At 41.9% G+C, this 13,594-nt stretch overlaps 1 protein-coding gene across 2 annotated transcripts in view; it reads left to right on the forward strand.

Moving 5' to 3' along the window:
• The window catches only part of LOC128894640 (transcriptional activator Myb), a 42,544-nt gene that overhangs the window by 1,695 nt on the left and 27,255 nt on the right, over positions 1-13,594 (forward strand). The window contains exon 1 of one of the 2 annotated variants that reach the window (XM_054156504.1): positions 11,717-12,717. The exons of the other annotated variant lie outside the window; for it this stretch is intronic. Coding sequence (XP_054012479.1) covers positions 12,626-12,717 — 92 coding nt within the window. The 5' untranslated portion in view covers positions 11,717-12,625. Of the gene's footprint in view, positions 1-11,716; positions 12,718-13,594 lie in introns of those variants that run through there. 2 annotated transcript variants of the gene reach the window in all.

Below are 13,594 nucleotides of genomic sequence, written 5' to 3' on the forward strand. Positions count from 1 at the left end.
TTTAAATGTTCCGTACGTATATTTTTTGCATTATCGAGCGCCTAGCCGAGGCAGGTGGTAAAACACGTGGCATGCGTAGAGAACGCGCACCGGTCTCCGTGTTTCTCTTTCCTTGTCTTTTTTTCGTCTTTCGGTCACCCGGTGTACACTGTTCTCTTTTCAGCTTCCGTTCTTTCCCTCGCTCGCGTTCTACCTTCTGTCTTCGTATTACACGACACGCCAATGCAAAGGAAGCGCAATGTACCCAAGGTTCTCACCCTAGGTTACAGGATACGAGCGATGCACAAAGAATAGACACATCGCGTCGCCTTATTTCCTGATACGTGCCGCCTCCTTCGAATACGTGAATTAATTAGAAATACCTTTGAAAAAGAATAATCATAAGACTAATCATAAGAATAATCATAGAAATGGACTATCGGTAGATGAAGAATTCTATGGTATCTATAAAAATTGCAAATGTCACGTGATCGATAGTTTGAGATTTGACGATGAGTGTCGCGGCGATAGAATCGGTGCAATAGTCTCGATCCAGCGACGGCAACAGTTTTCGAGGTTAGCCGCTATCTGCGTTGTCCAAGTTTTTTCATCGATATATCGTCTTTCTCGTTCGCGGATCCGGTAACCCAGAAAGGTATAAGGTAACGCGCGAGGCAAACTCTTCACGAAAGGGTCGGCTTTCTCTTTTCGAAAGAAAATATTCGAGAGAAACAATCGGGAGTACTGTGTGTTCCATGCCGGCGCCACGTTACGCGCAAGAAAAGCGTAACAGAATACACATCTTGAACGCATGAGGGTATGCGGACATCGTTCATTTTTATTTTTAAGGAGGACACATCCTTTTGCGGTTTCACGAGCAGAATTCAATTTGATTAGAAACAATTTGTTTCCCGTGTTCGATATTTATTATTTATTCCTCTTCGAGAATAAATTCAATACATAATTCATACTTAATATAAAGATTGCTTTCTCGCATTAATATTATGCGAGTATCTGCTTCAGGAGCGCATCGTAAATAGCGAGATAATACCACCCTGATTTGGAATTCGCGTGGTATCTGGTTTGCTTAGTTGTCACCGAGGTGGCGCTTGAGCCGCGGCAAATAAAACCGTATCAGCGACTCTGTGTTTAACAGGCAGCGCGTATCTGACCTGGAAAGCTCGTGATTAACCGCAGACACGTTCAAAAAAAAAACTGGATCCTCCCTTTCGACGTATCATCAGCAAGCTTACCGTTTCCCTATGTTTGCCCCGCAGTAAAAGAGCTGTTGTGCAAGACCCGTGAAACCTACCGATAAATTCTTTCCTTAACAAGTTCTTCTCGGAAAGTCAGCCACAAATGGAACTTCATGCTTGTTCAAACGCTTACGTTATTAACACTTGGTCGAGAACCTGGCATACCTTCGTCAGCGACATCTTCTGTATCCAGAGCTGGGTAAAATACGTATTTTAAATAATAAACAGTAAATGAATATTTTATTTCGGATCGTGCATGTATTTTTAAAAATAAAATATTTTATTTGCTGAAATTTTATGTCCCGTTTAAAATGCTATTTTATTTGAATTCCGAAGAATCTATTATTTCAAATAGTATTTAAAATATTTTCTCTACAAATATTATCCACCTCTGCCTGTATCGAACTCTTTGCTTCGTTGCATGGTTCCTTAACGGAAACAAATATTACGATAATTTCTAATGTGATTTATAGCGTATTCGTTTAATTGCAAATCGAAAACTAACGAACGAAATAAATGGAATGACCTCCGTTCATTAACATTTTTTCCCCCTTTGCTGTGGTCTAGGTTCGACCCCCTGAAATTAAGAGTCCAGATGGTTCGAGTCCACCCCTGATCCATTACGGGTTTTCAAGCGTTCGAGAATTTACATGACCCTCGCTAATCCCCCCACCTCTCACCCTAGACTCATTTCGCCCATATTGCGTTCCGTACTTACGACGCGTTTGCATGCGGTCTGGTCACTTCGACACCGTCAAACTTTCGACTTCTATTTTATTCTCGCAGATCTGCGCAATTTCAATGGTCTCTCCACCCCCAATGTTCTTGTACGTTTCTTCGACGCTCTGTACATTTCCACCGGGGAGGGTTCCTAACCGTACTCGTTTCAGAGCGGAACACTCGTTCAGAGTTGTTCCATCTATTGTTTATCTATCGACTTGATAATCAAATTTACATAAAATAATTTTTGAAAAAAAAATATAACCGACTTGGAAAAATATTAAAATTGCACTAAAAAGTATGAAATATCTTTCTTTTCCTTACTTCTATTTCATTTGTATTAAATGATATTCGATAATATATTATATTTCTATTTTCTTTATATTAAATTATGTTAAATAACCTTTTCGTAGTCGGCGCAAAATTAAACATTTTCAATTCCTGCTCGAGTTAGTTTTCGGTGAAGGCGGCAATGTTGAATGCTGTTGATGTGTACATGTATGCTGTCTACGTGAAAGATTGAAACGATTAAAAATACACGATTAAATAATAAATAAATATATAGTATTAAATTAAAGATACTACGATTAAAGATACACGTGAAGTAGGAATCTCTACTATAAACAAATATACTTGTTAAACATCGTTCAAGTGTTTCGCGCACGCTATTATGATTCAGGGATGCCAGCCTTAGCGTTAGTCTATAAAAGAAACGATATAATCGCGATTCGTCAGGCGTTGGGCGAGGACCCCCGAATTATTCGTCCCGTTGCGAACTCATCTTTCTTCATCCCGGCTTCCACGGCGTGTAACGCTTCTACTTATCAATATTAAGTTGCCTATTGGGAGATAGAATGACGTCAACCCACACGAGACCCGATGTCCCGCATGGCAACTGCCAAGGCGTGTTGAGCTTCAGGACGCAAGGACAAACAGACGCTGCGCATAGCGCACGCGGTGCGTTCAGGAACACATCACACACGCTTCCCTTCCCCGTGCACACAGCCCTCCGTGCTGCGTTTCTTGCTTCACCCTGACTCTCTCTTTCTCCCTTTACCCCCTTTCTTTCTTCGGCCTCCATCCCCCCTACTCCCTTTCGTTTCTTTACACCTTTTGTGAACTCTTCCTCTTTTTTCGAACGCGTTTTCTTTCAATCCCGTTTCCGCTCGTTCGTCCGTAGTTTTCTTGCTTCTCTTTCCCTTGTTCGCCAATTTTTTTCAACTTTTGCTCACCGTTCCCGATGGCGATCTCTTCATTTTTCCTTCATTTTTCCTTCCATATATCGATGCACGAATTCCTCTGTCTAGTCGCGTGACTTTATATCAGTGTCCTGTATCGTTTAGGATTCTCGCGGTCGATATTTTATTTTCCTCCGCCGTTTTCTCCGTAACCTTTTCTATCTTCGCTTAGTCGCGGCACATTTTTCTAGACTTTGTCTTCTATCGATATTTTCATCCTCTTTCCTTTTTCATTTTTCCCGCGCGCGCATTCTGTCTCTCTTTCCCTCGACGGTGGCCAGAGTCGAGGGACGCCGTCGACCAGCACGCATCATCGCCGGCTGAAAGAGACGAGAATCGTTCGTCTCGTCTCGTTTCGTTTCTATGAACGTGGCAGCTGTCTTCTATTTGTCTTTCTCTCACACTGCCGCGCGAATCGTCGCGGGCAGACGGTGTCGCTGCGAATCGGCGTTTCTTCGAATGAGTGCGTGGTCGCGACAGGATGCTCTTTAATCCCACTGTGGGACTGATAAAAATGTCTGCCGATTCGCAGATGTGCTTAGGTTGCGTTATCGTGCTTGGCCCATTTGACGCGCTACGCCCGTTAAATGCTATTATTGATTACGGACAGAAATCGTGATAATCGTAATCACTGATCGAGTAATCACAGAGTAGCATTACATAGACTGCTTTCCGCCACAGTTTTTTCTCCGCAACAGCTTTCGATAACGTCGATATTTATGGAGTTACGCGAGTGGACTCCAGTTATCGCCGGCCACCCCCCCATAACCCATTCGTGAATGTATATCTTCCGTGCTCGCAGCTTCGAAACAACCAGCAACGACCTGTTAACGTGGGCACGTGGTTTCTTAATACGATAATTAACAGCGACAGCGAAACGAGACTTGATCATTCGATCATTAGCACGCTTGAAACAGCACACGCTAATACGTGGACTAAAGATCGATTCAGAGTATACGACACGTACCGGCACCGACACCACGAAACATTCACACACGCGTTTTAACACGTTGACTGCCAGATAAATATTCTCGATGATTTCTGCTAGGATTAAATATTATTTAAACTATCGGAGACTACATAATCAAACGTTTATCGTGGTATTTATTATTGTAACTTCATCAAAATTCATTTCCTTTCATGCTTGACTTTCAAAATTAATTGTTTTACTTCTTCAGTGAAAAGCACTGTCACCCCTATATGGGTGACGTGGCGATCAACGCGTTAATTGAACTATTCACACTTAACAGACACCGACCTGAACGTTCCGTCGACGGGAATAGTGTGAGTAGTTCCATTAAAACGCGTGTTTGAATGTTTTGTCGTGCCGGTACGTGTCGTTGCCGAAACGTGACGTTCCGTGTCGTATAGTCTGAATCGACCTTAACACGTAGAATAAACCTTTATATAATTATTTAGAATTTATTTCTACCGTGTTCGTCGATCAGAGTTCGAGAACTTCCGAAAAAAATACGATACAGGAAGAGCGTAATGGACTCCGATTTTTTACCATTTACCGATCCCCAGACACGAATCCAAAACGGACATCGAGTACCGCAATTCGATCGGTAACTCGCTGTCTTCGAAGCGCAACGCGTTAATACCAGCGAAATTACGGGGTTCCTTGTACGAATACCAACAACGCCACGGTCCATGGGTTCTCAATCGCTTTGTGCCAATCGAGACGGTAAGCAAAGACGAACAAAGTGTTTATTTAGATATAAACGTTGAATAGCGAATAAACTATGCATCGTTTGTTTATTCAAATTAAAGAAAGTATCGTTATTTTGGACCGACTCGTGCTATAAAATTACGCTTCGCGTTGAACGAATAACGTACCGAGTAACTGTTTTATCGACCAAACGTTGAGAATAAATCGCGATACCGTATTTTTTTTTTTTTTTTATATGGATTTATTTTACGTCGCATCTACCGCATGGTAATTAGCGACGAATTCGATTGGGTTTCTGGTGGTGCTATATACTACTGTAGCGTTCGGTGTCCTTCAGGTAATTGATGGACCATCAATGATGGTATTTTGCATATTTTCCTGGGATGTTAGAGCTGTTTCTGGATCCAGATTTATACTTCCTCCTTTGTTGATCAAATTTGCTGCATTCGTATAGTAGGCGGTCAGTTGTAATTTCCTTATTGCAGGAGTCGCAGTGGGGAGGGTCCGTTTTCTTGAATATGTATTCGCGTGTGATTTTTGAATGTCCAGTTCTCAATCTAGTCATTACCGTGTTTTTATTCGTCGTCTGTTATTCGAATAAACTTTTACCGATCCGAGAACGCACTGTCCCGAAACGAATGAGAACCCGGAAGGCGGACCACCGCTCACATCAAAGGGAAAAACCTGTCTGCATCGTGAAACGACCTGCATCCATTCTCGGACGTATCGCTGCGCCTTCTACGGACGTATACGGCGTCTCTTTCATTCCGGGTCTACCGTAGGAGGAATTTCATGCCGAATAGACGGCTAATTTGTCTTATTCCTGCTTCTAGCGCGCGACGCTACGCAACGACAGCTCGATCGTATATTTTTTAATGACGTTCCACGGCGGACCAATATCCAAGGAACGTGTATTTATTCTAGCACAAGGTTAACATGATTTCTGGAATTTTGAAATACGAGTACGGAATGAGTTCCACTGAAACAATAAAACGAACGCTAGCGCCGCGTCACGCGAGCGCTGATTTTCTGTATAGGGGAGGAATCGTCTTTTCTTGCATCTCGCCGCTCATTGTGATCGGGAGTCAAAGGATATTGCGCCATCTGGCGCGAGTCGAGTAACATACGAGCAAAGAGCCGTGTAATCTGTTCGACAATATCGTCGATTCGCAGGAAGAGAAAACAAGAAAAAAAAAAAAACAAAAAAAAAAGAAAACAATAAATTCAGCATAATTTTTCGCGCTTCCCTAAGCGCTACGCGTATGAATGGGTGATTCCCTTTTCTTTTTCTTTTTCTTCTTTTTTTTTAGCTTAATTTTTTTTCTTCATTCGGGTCCATGTCTCGGGATCAGCCCAAAGAATTTCGTGACCTGTTCCACGAGCGTTGCATTCATTTCCATGTTCTATGTATTTAGTGTTTACGTCTACGTCGTATCCGGTCGTTTGAATAGCTGACAAAAGCGACCGAGCTAGCGAATGAACTAGACGTTCGTATCACTTGCCTTTAGCTACTTTTTTTCTATCCACTCGCACGTCTATGTCTGTAGGGCTCGGTCGTGCCATGAGAACGCACCGTTTAGCGAACCAATTACGTTCAGCGAAATGAATAAGTAGTTCCTGGCTTCGATTAATTGACAGAAAAAGGATATCGACACCATCGATGGAACGAAGGGTGGAGAGCTATCGGGATCGTCTTTATTAGATTTAAATCCAGCGTGGAAGAGGATCGATGTCGACTTCACGTGGTCCTCTTTTGTTGGCTTTTCGCGTTTCAAGAGCCGATCGGTTCTCGGAACAGAACGGCGAAACCGCGAGGCCTTGCGGAGACTTTTACCACATGGACCCTTTCCTCTCGCCTCTTCGTCTACCTCGTATCTTCTCTTCTCTTCCGTGTCCCCAGCCTCCTTCGTTGTTCCTCTTCGTCCTTCTCCGCTCTTCGTTTATTTTTCTCGCTGTGCCTCGGTCCGAGACGCAACGACCGCGCTTAAAGGTTAATTCACATCGGATCGATGCCGCGCGCGATATGGTTCGAAGAATTCGCATAATCGTCGTGGATTCCGCGATTTCTTTGACGCAAGAGCTACCTCGAACATGACCAGTTCGCGTTCGTCCTCCTATACTCGTTAGGGATAATTATAGATCGTGGCGTTCCGTGTTCCGTGCACCACCGATGACCCATGCTGAACTACTTTTTACGACATATACAGTGGGTATATGTACACCGATCAATTTCCAAAAAAACCTGTGCAAAATTGTTACTTATTAAAATGTTACTTATTAACTTATTTTTTACACACAATGACATTCTACATATTCTCGGTAATCTCTAGAATAGATAGAGTACAAAAAGAAAATAGCTATTTATGTAAGTTACGAAATTAACAAATAAAAAACACAATTAATCGATAGAAATATTGAAGCAATAAATATTCGCACAACTGTTTAAATGTACTTTACTGGAAATACGATGTCTTCTAGTTCGTACGGAGCAATAAACTAACGCGTTTACGTTACAAACTCCACTGTAAATGGTTCGTCCTAAATAGACCGCGGATATTTATGCATTTATAGGAAAGTTGAACGTGCAAGAAATTACAGAATGCAAACAATATGCAAGATTATAAAAAAGATTGAAAGTAACGTTCGTGTTGTAATATTTGCAGAATAAAATAAATTCCTATTTAGGTTCAATTTTTCTAGGTACGTTCGCGAACATTTTATTTTGCATAAAGTTTTTTGGGAAATTGATCGGTGTACGAATACATTCTACACCCATTGTATGTAGGAAGTGACTGTATCGACGCACTATAAATAATTACGACCGTGTTTAGGTTAGCAATCTTCATACTTCATACGAAGCGTGTATATTAGAAATAAAATTTTATTCGAAATAACGAATGAAATGTTCCTCGTCTCTGTTTGTCTGTGCTCGCCGTACATTTTGATTACCTATCGGTTTTCTATGCTACATCGTTCCTGTGCAGCTTTGTCCAATGCCACGTGTTACGCTTTTCCACTTCCTCCGTGATACGATGGCGTCTCCAGTTTTACGATCGTCGGAGGATAGACAGGCTGTTTCTTCCCCGACACCTGCATTTGTATCGTGAGAATAGTTCGTTTCATGCGAGGTAACCTTGTTTTCGAATTACCGAATTCTTTGTTGTCAAACAGAAACTGTTTGCCTACACCCAGAGGAGGCGCCTCGAGACGATCGTTTTCGAAGGCAGGCTCGACCCGCCTCGCCGTCGATTTCGATATGACCGTTGTATCGACAAATCCAGATATTGTTTGAAGTAGCTGTTCTACACGTGTGTCGCACATTGTGGCATTGCGTAAACGATGCCTTTTGTATTTCGTTACCAATGGAACAGTGGAACAAACTTGGTTGAAAAATCAACATCGACTGTGAAATGGGATAGTGGTTCTCAAGCCTTCGCAAGCCGATGACAGCTTCACCGATCGTAAGCCTATTGATACTGGTGCGAGATACAGAATGCAAAAACGTATACAATATTAACGATGAAGTATTAGGGGGACCAGAAAGTAATGTCGTTTCTTTTACATTAAATTCAAACAAATAAATTCACGATATGTTTTTATTTTTAATCAATTGTGTAATTGTCCTCGTTATCAATAACCTTCTGTCACATCTAGCGTGCAAATTTTCAATACCTGATCGATCAAAATCGATTGGTGCACGGTGAGCTGGTAAATAATGAACAAGTATTTGCATTCGCAGAAACGACATTACTTTCTGGTCCCCCTAGTACATGTTACACTGTTTAGAACATAAGATATATTTTCATTTGAATCTCAATTCTTGCCTGAACCTGTAAAAATATGAATTCGCATAAAATCCGCAGTCTACTAATAAGAACCGATGGGATCAGCCATCGTAGCCCCGCAGCGAGAATCGTGTCGGATCGTTCGTAGCCGCCCATCGATCCTGACCTCACGTATCTACCAAGAGTAGGTGGGTCGAATTGTAAATATTTTCCCCGAGCCAGGTGATCGTTGCATTTTTTTTTTTATCATCTCAAGGCCACCCTTTAAGGTTGGACAAGCCTTTATTGGCGTGTACCTCAACGTTGAAGAGAGCCCTACAGTCCTGATAGCGCTTCGATAAACATTCTTCGAGGTCGAAATTGAAGATACTCGATGATAGATATAAATTATTATTAGGTTGTTCTAAAAGTTTCTTTCGTGAGTTGCATTCAATTATTTTCTGTGCCAGTGTTTATATAAATAGACAATCTAATTTCTTAGACATTGATGCTGTAACAGTAACGGAGCGAAATGAATTGTACAAAATTTTGTAATTTAACATAAAACATAAAATATTGTGTACGTATTAATTATCAATAAAACGAAAGAAACTTTTCGGACAACCTAATATATGCACGTTAAAATAAATTTACTCGATTCATGTAAACTTGGTTAAAATTCATGTATCTTATTATTATAAAATTTGATATATTAACTACTTCGATCCGTAAGAGAAATCGAGTAGATCTAAACTTGATCGTAAGTAAATCTACGCTTAGGCGAGTCGTGATCCCTGTTCAACGAGTTGGAAAAATTTGTCACCGGACCGCTCAATCTTTTGTTACATAATACCCAGGACACCCATGAAGATTCGATATCTATGAACACGAATGTATGCATTACTTTACAAGATATAAACTAGATATAAACTTGGTTAATATTAAAATGAATGTCGTGATTAGGATTTCCTTAAGAAACTAGGCATTTCCTTCAACTCTGATCCTGCCAGATGAAAAAAACTTCCTGTTACGCAAAGACAGCTGCAGCGCGCACACCAAAAAGTAGAGGATCGTTTCCGAAGAATGTGGAGGTCGCATTAAAAGAAAACAGTCTTTTACATTTAGCTTATGTAACCAATTTAACGGAGGATGGCCATCGCTTACGCAGTACGTGTAATTGGACCATTATCTTTAATAATTATACTTAACATATTTTCTCTACAAATATTACCCACCTCTGGTTACAATCATTATAAAATCAAAAGGAAATCCCACGAAGGATGTATCGTATACTTATAAATTAATGTAAATTTCTTTTATTTTTATTTTTTTTTTAATCAAGTTTTAAAAATTTAACAGTTGTGCGAATTCTTATTGTTTCAATATTTCTATCGATTAATTGTGTTTTTTATTTGTTAATTTCGTAACTTACATAAATAGCTATCTTTTTTGTGTGCTCTATCTATTCTAGAAATTTCCGAGAACACGGTAGAATGTCATTGTTTGTAGAAGATAAGTTAATAAATTACATTTTATATAGTTTTTTTTGGAAATTGATCGGTGTACGAATACTTTCTACACCCACTGTAGATGTCACAGGCTGTTTGGAGAATACGGATAGGGAAAATAGATTAAAAGTCACCTTGCTCTCGAACGATACACGCCGAATACCGCGTGCTGGTCCTGTCAAGGGGCGGGGGGGTCGCGATTGCTTTGGCAAATGAGCGAGGTATGGGCCAGTGTTTTGAAAACAAAGGACAGATGCGATGCCTGTGAGAACGTAGTTTAATACCGGTGAATACTGAATACTTCTCGCTCGGTGCACGCCTCAGGGTGCGTCCATATAGTTGTTCGCGGAATACTTTCCCACCGTGGAGTTTTTAGCTGGAGCCTTACTCCGGCGGTATACGCTGTTTCTCAATATGTGGGAAGCACTGCAGGGATGGATGCAGCCTCCGAAAATAACAAACAATGTTTGCGACTCGCTGTACATCTAACCTTTTCGCCCCTTCAGCGCTACGTAGCAGTCCACGCTACGTGCCTGATACCGTTTAAGGGGATATCCTGAATCAGGTCTAAAAAAAGCGGTTTTCATGAATTCTTTTAGAATGGAAAACAATAATTAATTCTATCGAACGTTTTATCTTATTTGCATAGATATTCGAGTAGTCTGTAGAAATTGTTTCAACAAGAAATATTCAAATTGAGTCGACTGTGACGCACATTTGTAGAGCACCTCACAATTAAACCCTTTTTCTTTTTATCAAGTTAAACTAAACTTGAACTTAACTTTTTGACCCGAACCCCAAACTTTTTCATCGAGTTAAAATGATTTCGTTCGTCCAAAGAACTCGTTCTTATTTTTCAAACTAGCAGTAATTTCACATTTCACCATTTTTGCGGGATTTTCCTAGTTCACGTAGAAGAAAAATGTATGAAAATGAAAATTTCTTTCGATTTTCTTTCTGTCGAATCAAAATTACGACCTGCATCATTCCCGCCAATCGGAGGTTTTAATCGCAAGGTGTCCTACAAATGTGCGTCACAGTCGACTCAATTTGAATATTTCTTGTTGAAACAATTTCTACAGACTACTCGAATATCTACGAGAATAGTATAAAAAGTTCGATGGAACGAATGATTTTTTTCCATCCTAACAAAATTCACCACAAAAACCGCTATTTTTTAGACTTCTCAATTTTAGCGAACCTTCGTGTCTTCTACATTTCTTCCGCTAGCATTAATTCAGAAACAAGGAAGGGCGAACGAAAGGAGCTTTCGTCACAACATCGCCGTTTGACTGCTTTTTTCGTGGAGCTGAATGACTATAGGCGCCTTCGCGTACCCGACCAACACACTCTCGTCCACACGCATACCAAGCACGCAGGGACAAGCCCGAGTTTCATCGCGCCCTCCATAGCCATCTCTTCGTCCCGTGGCTTCCCTGTTCGTCCCTTCCCCGCTCTCCGACCGTACCTTTCCCCTCCCTTCCACACGTTGCCAACAGCCCAACACGAGAGAGCAAGGGATCGTGTCCGCGCAGGCTGGCAAGCCAGCCGGTACCCTCAGTTCAAATCTAAACGCCGACCTGTCCAGACCCGCTCCGCGCGACTCTGCTCGATTTTGGGCGCGCGTCGCGACACCACCAACGCACCACGTTATGGACAGCACCGGTGGTAACTCGAGAATCGATCGAGATAAACGCTGATAGCATCGGCGACCCTCGTCTCGATATCGGAACCGTTCCCGAATATTTCCTCTCGACTCGTTTCGGGCGACAACGCGCTTCCCTTTTCCTCGTTGGAGCGAATGCACTGTCGCGACGCGTGCGCCCAAACTTCCCTCCTCCCTTCGCTGTACTCGTGAATCGATCGATATCGTCTCCACTAATTATCCCATCGATATCGGTCCAGATAAGGACTCGATCATCTTACTCGAGACGCACGCCGTGAAAATTTCACGACCTTCGGTGTACGCGTACAAGCTGGACGCCCATAGGCGTTCGCAGCACGCGGCGATCGACCGAGTAGCTATAGGCTCCGATAGCTGTGAAAGGGTTAGCTGACGACCGTGTGTGATACGTGGTGGGAACAACGATCACGAGAGTGCAACTGTTACGAAGAAAGGAGAGGGAGGGACGCAAACGAAGCTCTTATGTTTTTGCGCTCAGCGTGGGGAACACATCCGGAGCTTTACATTGTTAATCGGTGATGCGCCGTGAACGATAGAAGAACAGATTTTCTATCGAACGTGGAGACGTGAATATGTTCGCGTAGGGATTAAAGTTCCGGGAACGGTGCTCGTGTTTGTATACGTTTATCGAGGCTCCGCTGAAAGTATCGACAATGTTTCGCGGTGTCACCACTTAAAGTACCCCAAGTACCGAGAAGCGTGCGTGTCTCGAGGCTCTCCAGTTTTGGATTTTCGAGACCGGATCCGTCCAAGCATACGGGAGCCCCTGACCGCGAGTTTTCCTGGAAGGCTCTACCCGTGAGAATGGATGTAGTGTCGAGTGGAATGCTCGTGCCAGCGAAGCTCGTGGATATTACCTACCACTCATCTTTCTACTCTCCACCACCCACCGAGGCGTAAGTAAACACGCTCTTCTTTATCGGCCGTTCTCTTTTTTCCACTGACATTTCAACCACGCTGAAATTCCAAGCAACGATTCAATTTTTCATACTGCTTCGCGCAGAGAGGTTTCAAAATCTAAGGAGGCTCTAGCGCAAATCGAAGTAACACCAAGAAAATTATAAAAATTTGTACACCGGTTAGATTTTATCACAAAAACAACCACACATATTTTAGGAATGGTACCTAAAAGTTAAGAAATAAATGTTTCAATTTTTCACTTTTTAACGTGGGCTCTTACGGGATCTCGATCTGACAATGCTATAAGATATACTAATCTCGTGAAAACGAAGAATTACTTCTTACTCGATACGACGTCGTTCTCTATTTGGACATTAGACCTTTTTCGGCATGGATATGCCTACTAAAAATTGGCATGGAATTTCCAGACAACCCGATAATTTGAGAAGGGTGGCTCTTTCTCTGAAAATGTTTGACGAAAGATTATATCGTTACTCTTCGTTCGGAGTATGGCGATACGTGTTCTAAAACATTTGCCTCGAATAACGGAAGTCCCCGTTTCGGTACCGATATCAAAGGATGCTGCCTTATCGCGGGATAGATTATGATGACTGACTAGCAAACGCATGAGTCTCCATCTCGTCGTATTCGTGCACGAATCTGTTCGTAATTTATTTCAATCAACACGTTCTTAATAACAACGATATCGGCGATTCCTGTTTTAACGAAAAATGCCTAGATAACTTTCGTTCGTTGTTCGAGGTTTTTGTCCAGAGAAAGAAATGCCGTGGCCATCTCTGACGATTACGAATGCGTTACGAGAGCCAGAAAATAATTATTCAAAAAGTCAGCCACAGTAGGTAGCGGTTTCGG

This window comes from Hylaeus anthracinus, unplaced genomic scaffold (genome assembly GCF_026225885.1).
Source record: "Hylaeus anthracinus isolate JK02 unplaced genomic scaffold, UHH_iyHylAnth1.0_haploid 4, whole genome shotgun sequence".
NCBI lineage: Eukaryota > Metazoa > Arthropoda > Insecta > Hymenoptera > Colletidae > Hylaeus > Hylaeus anthracinus.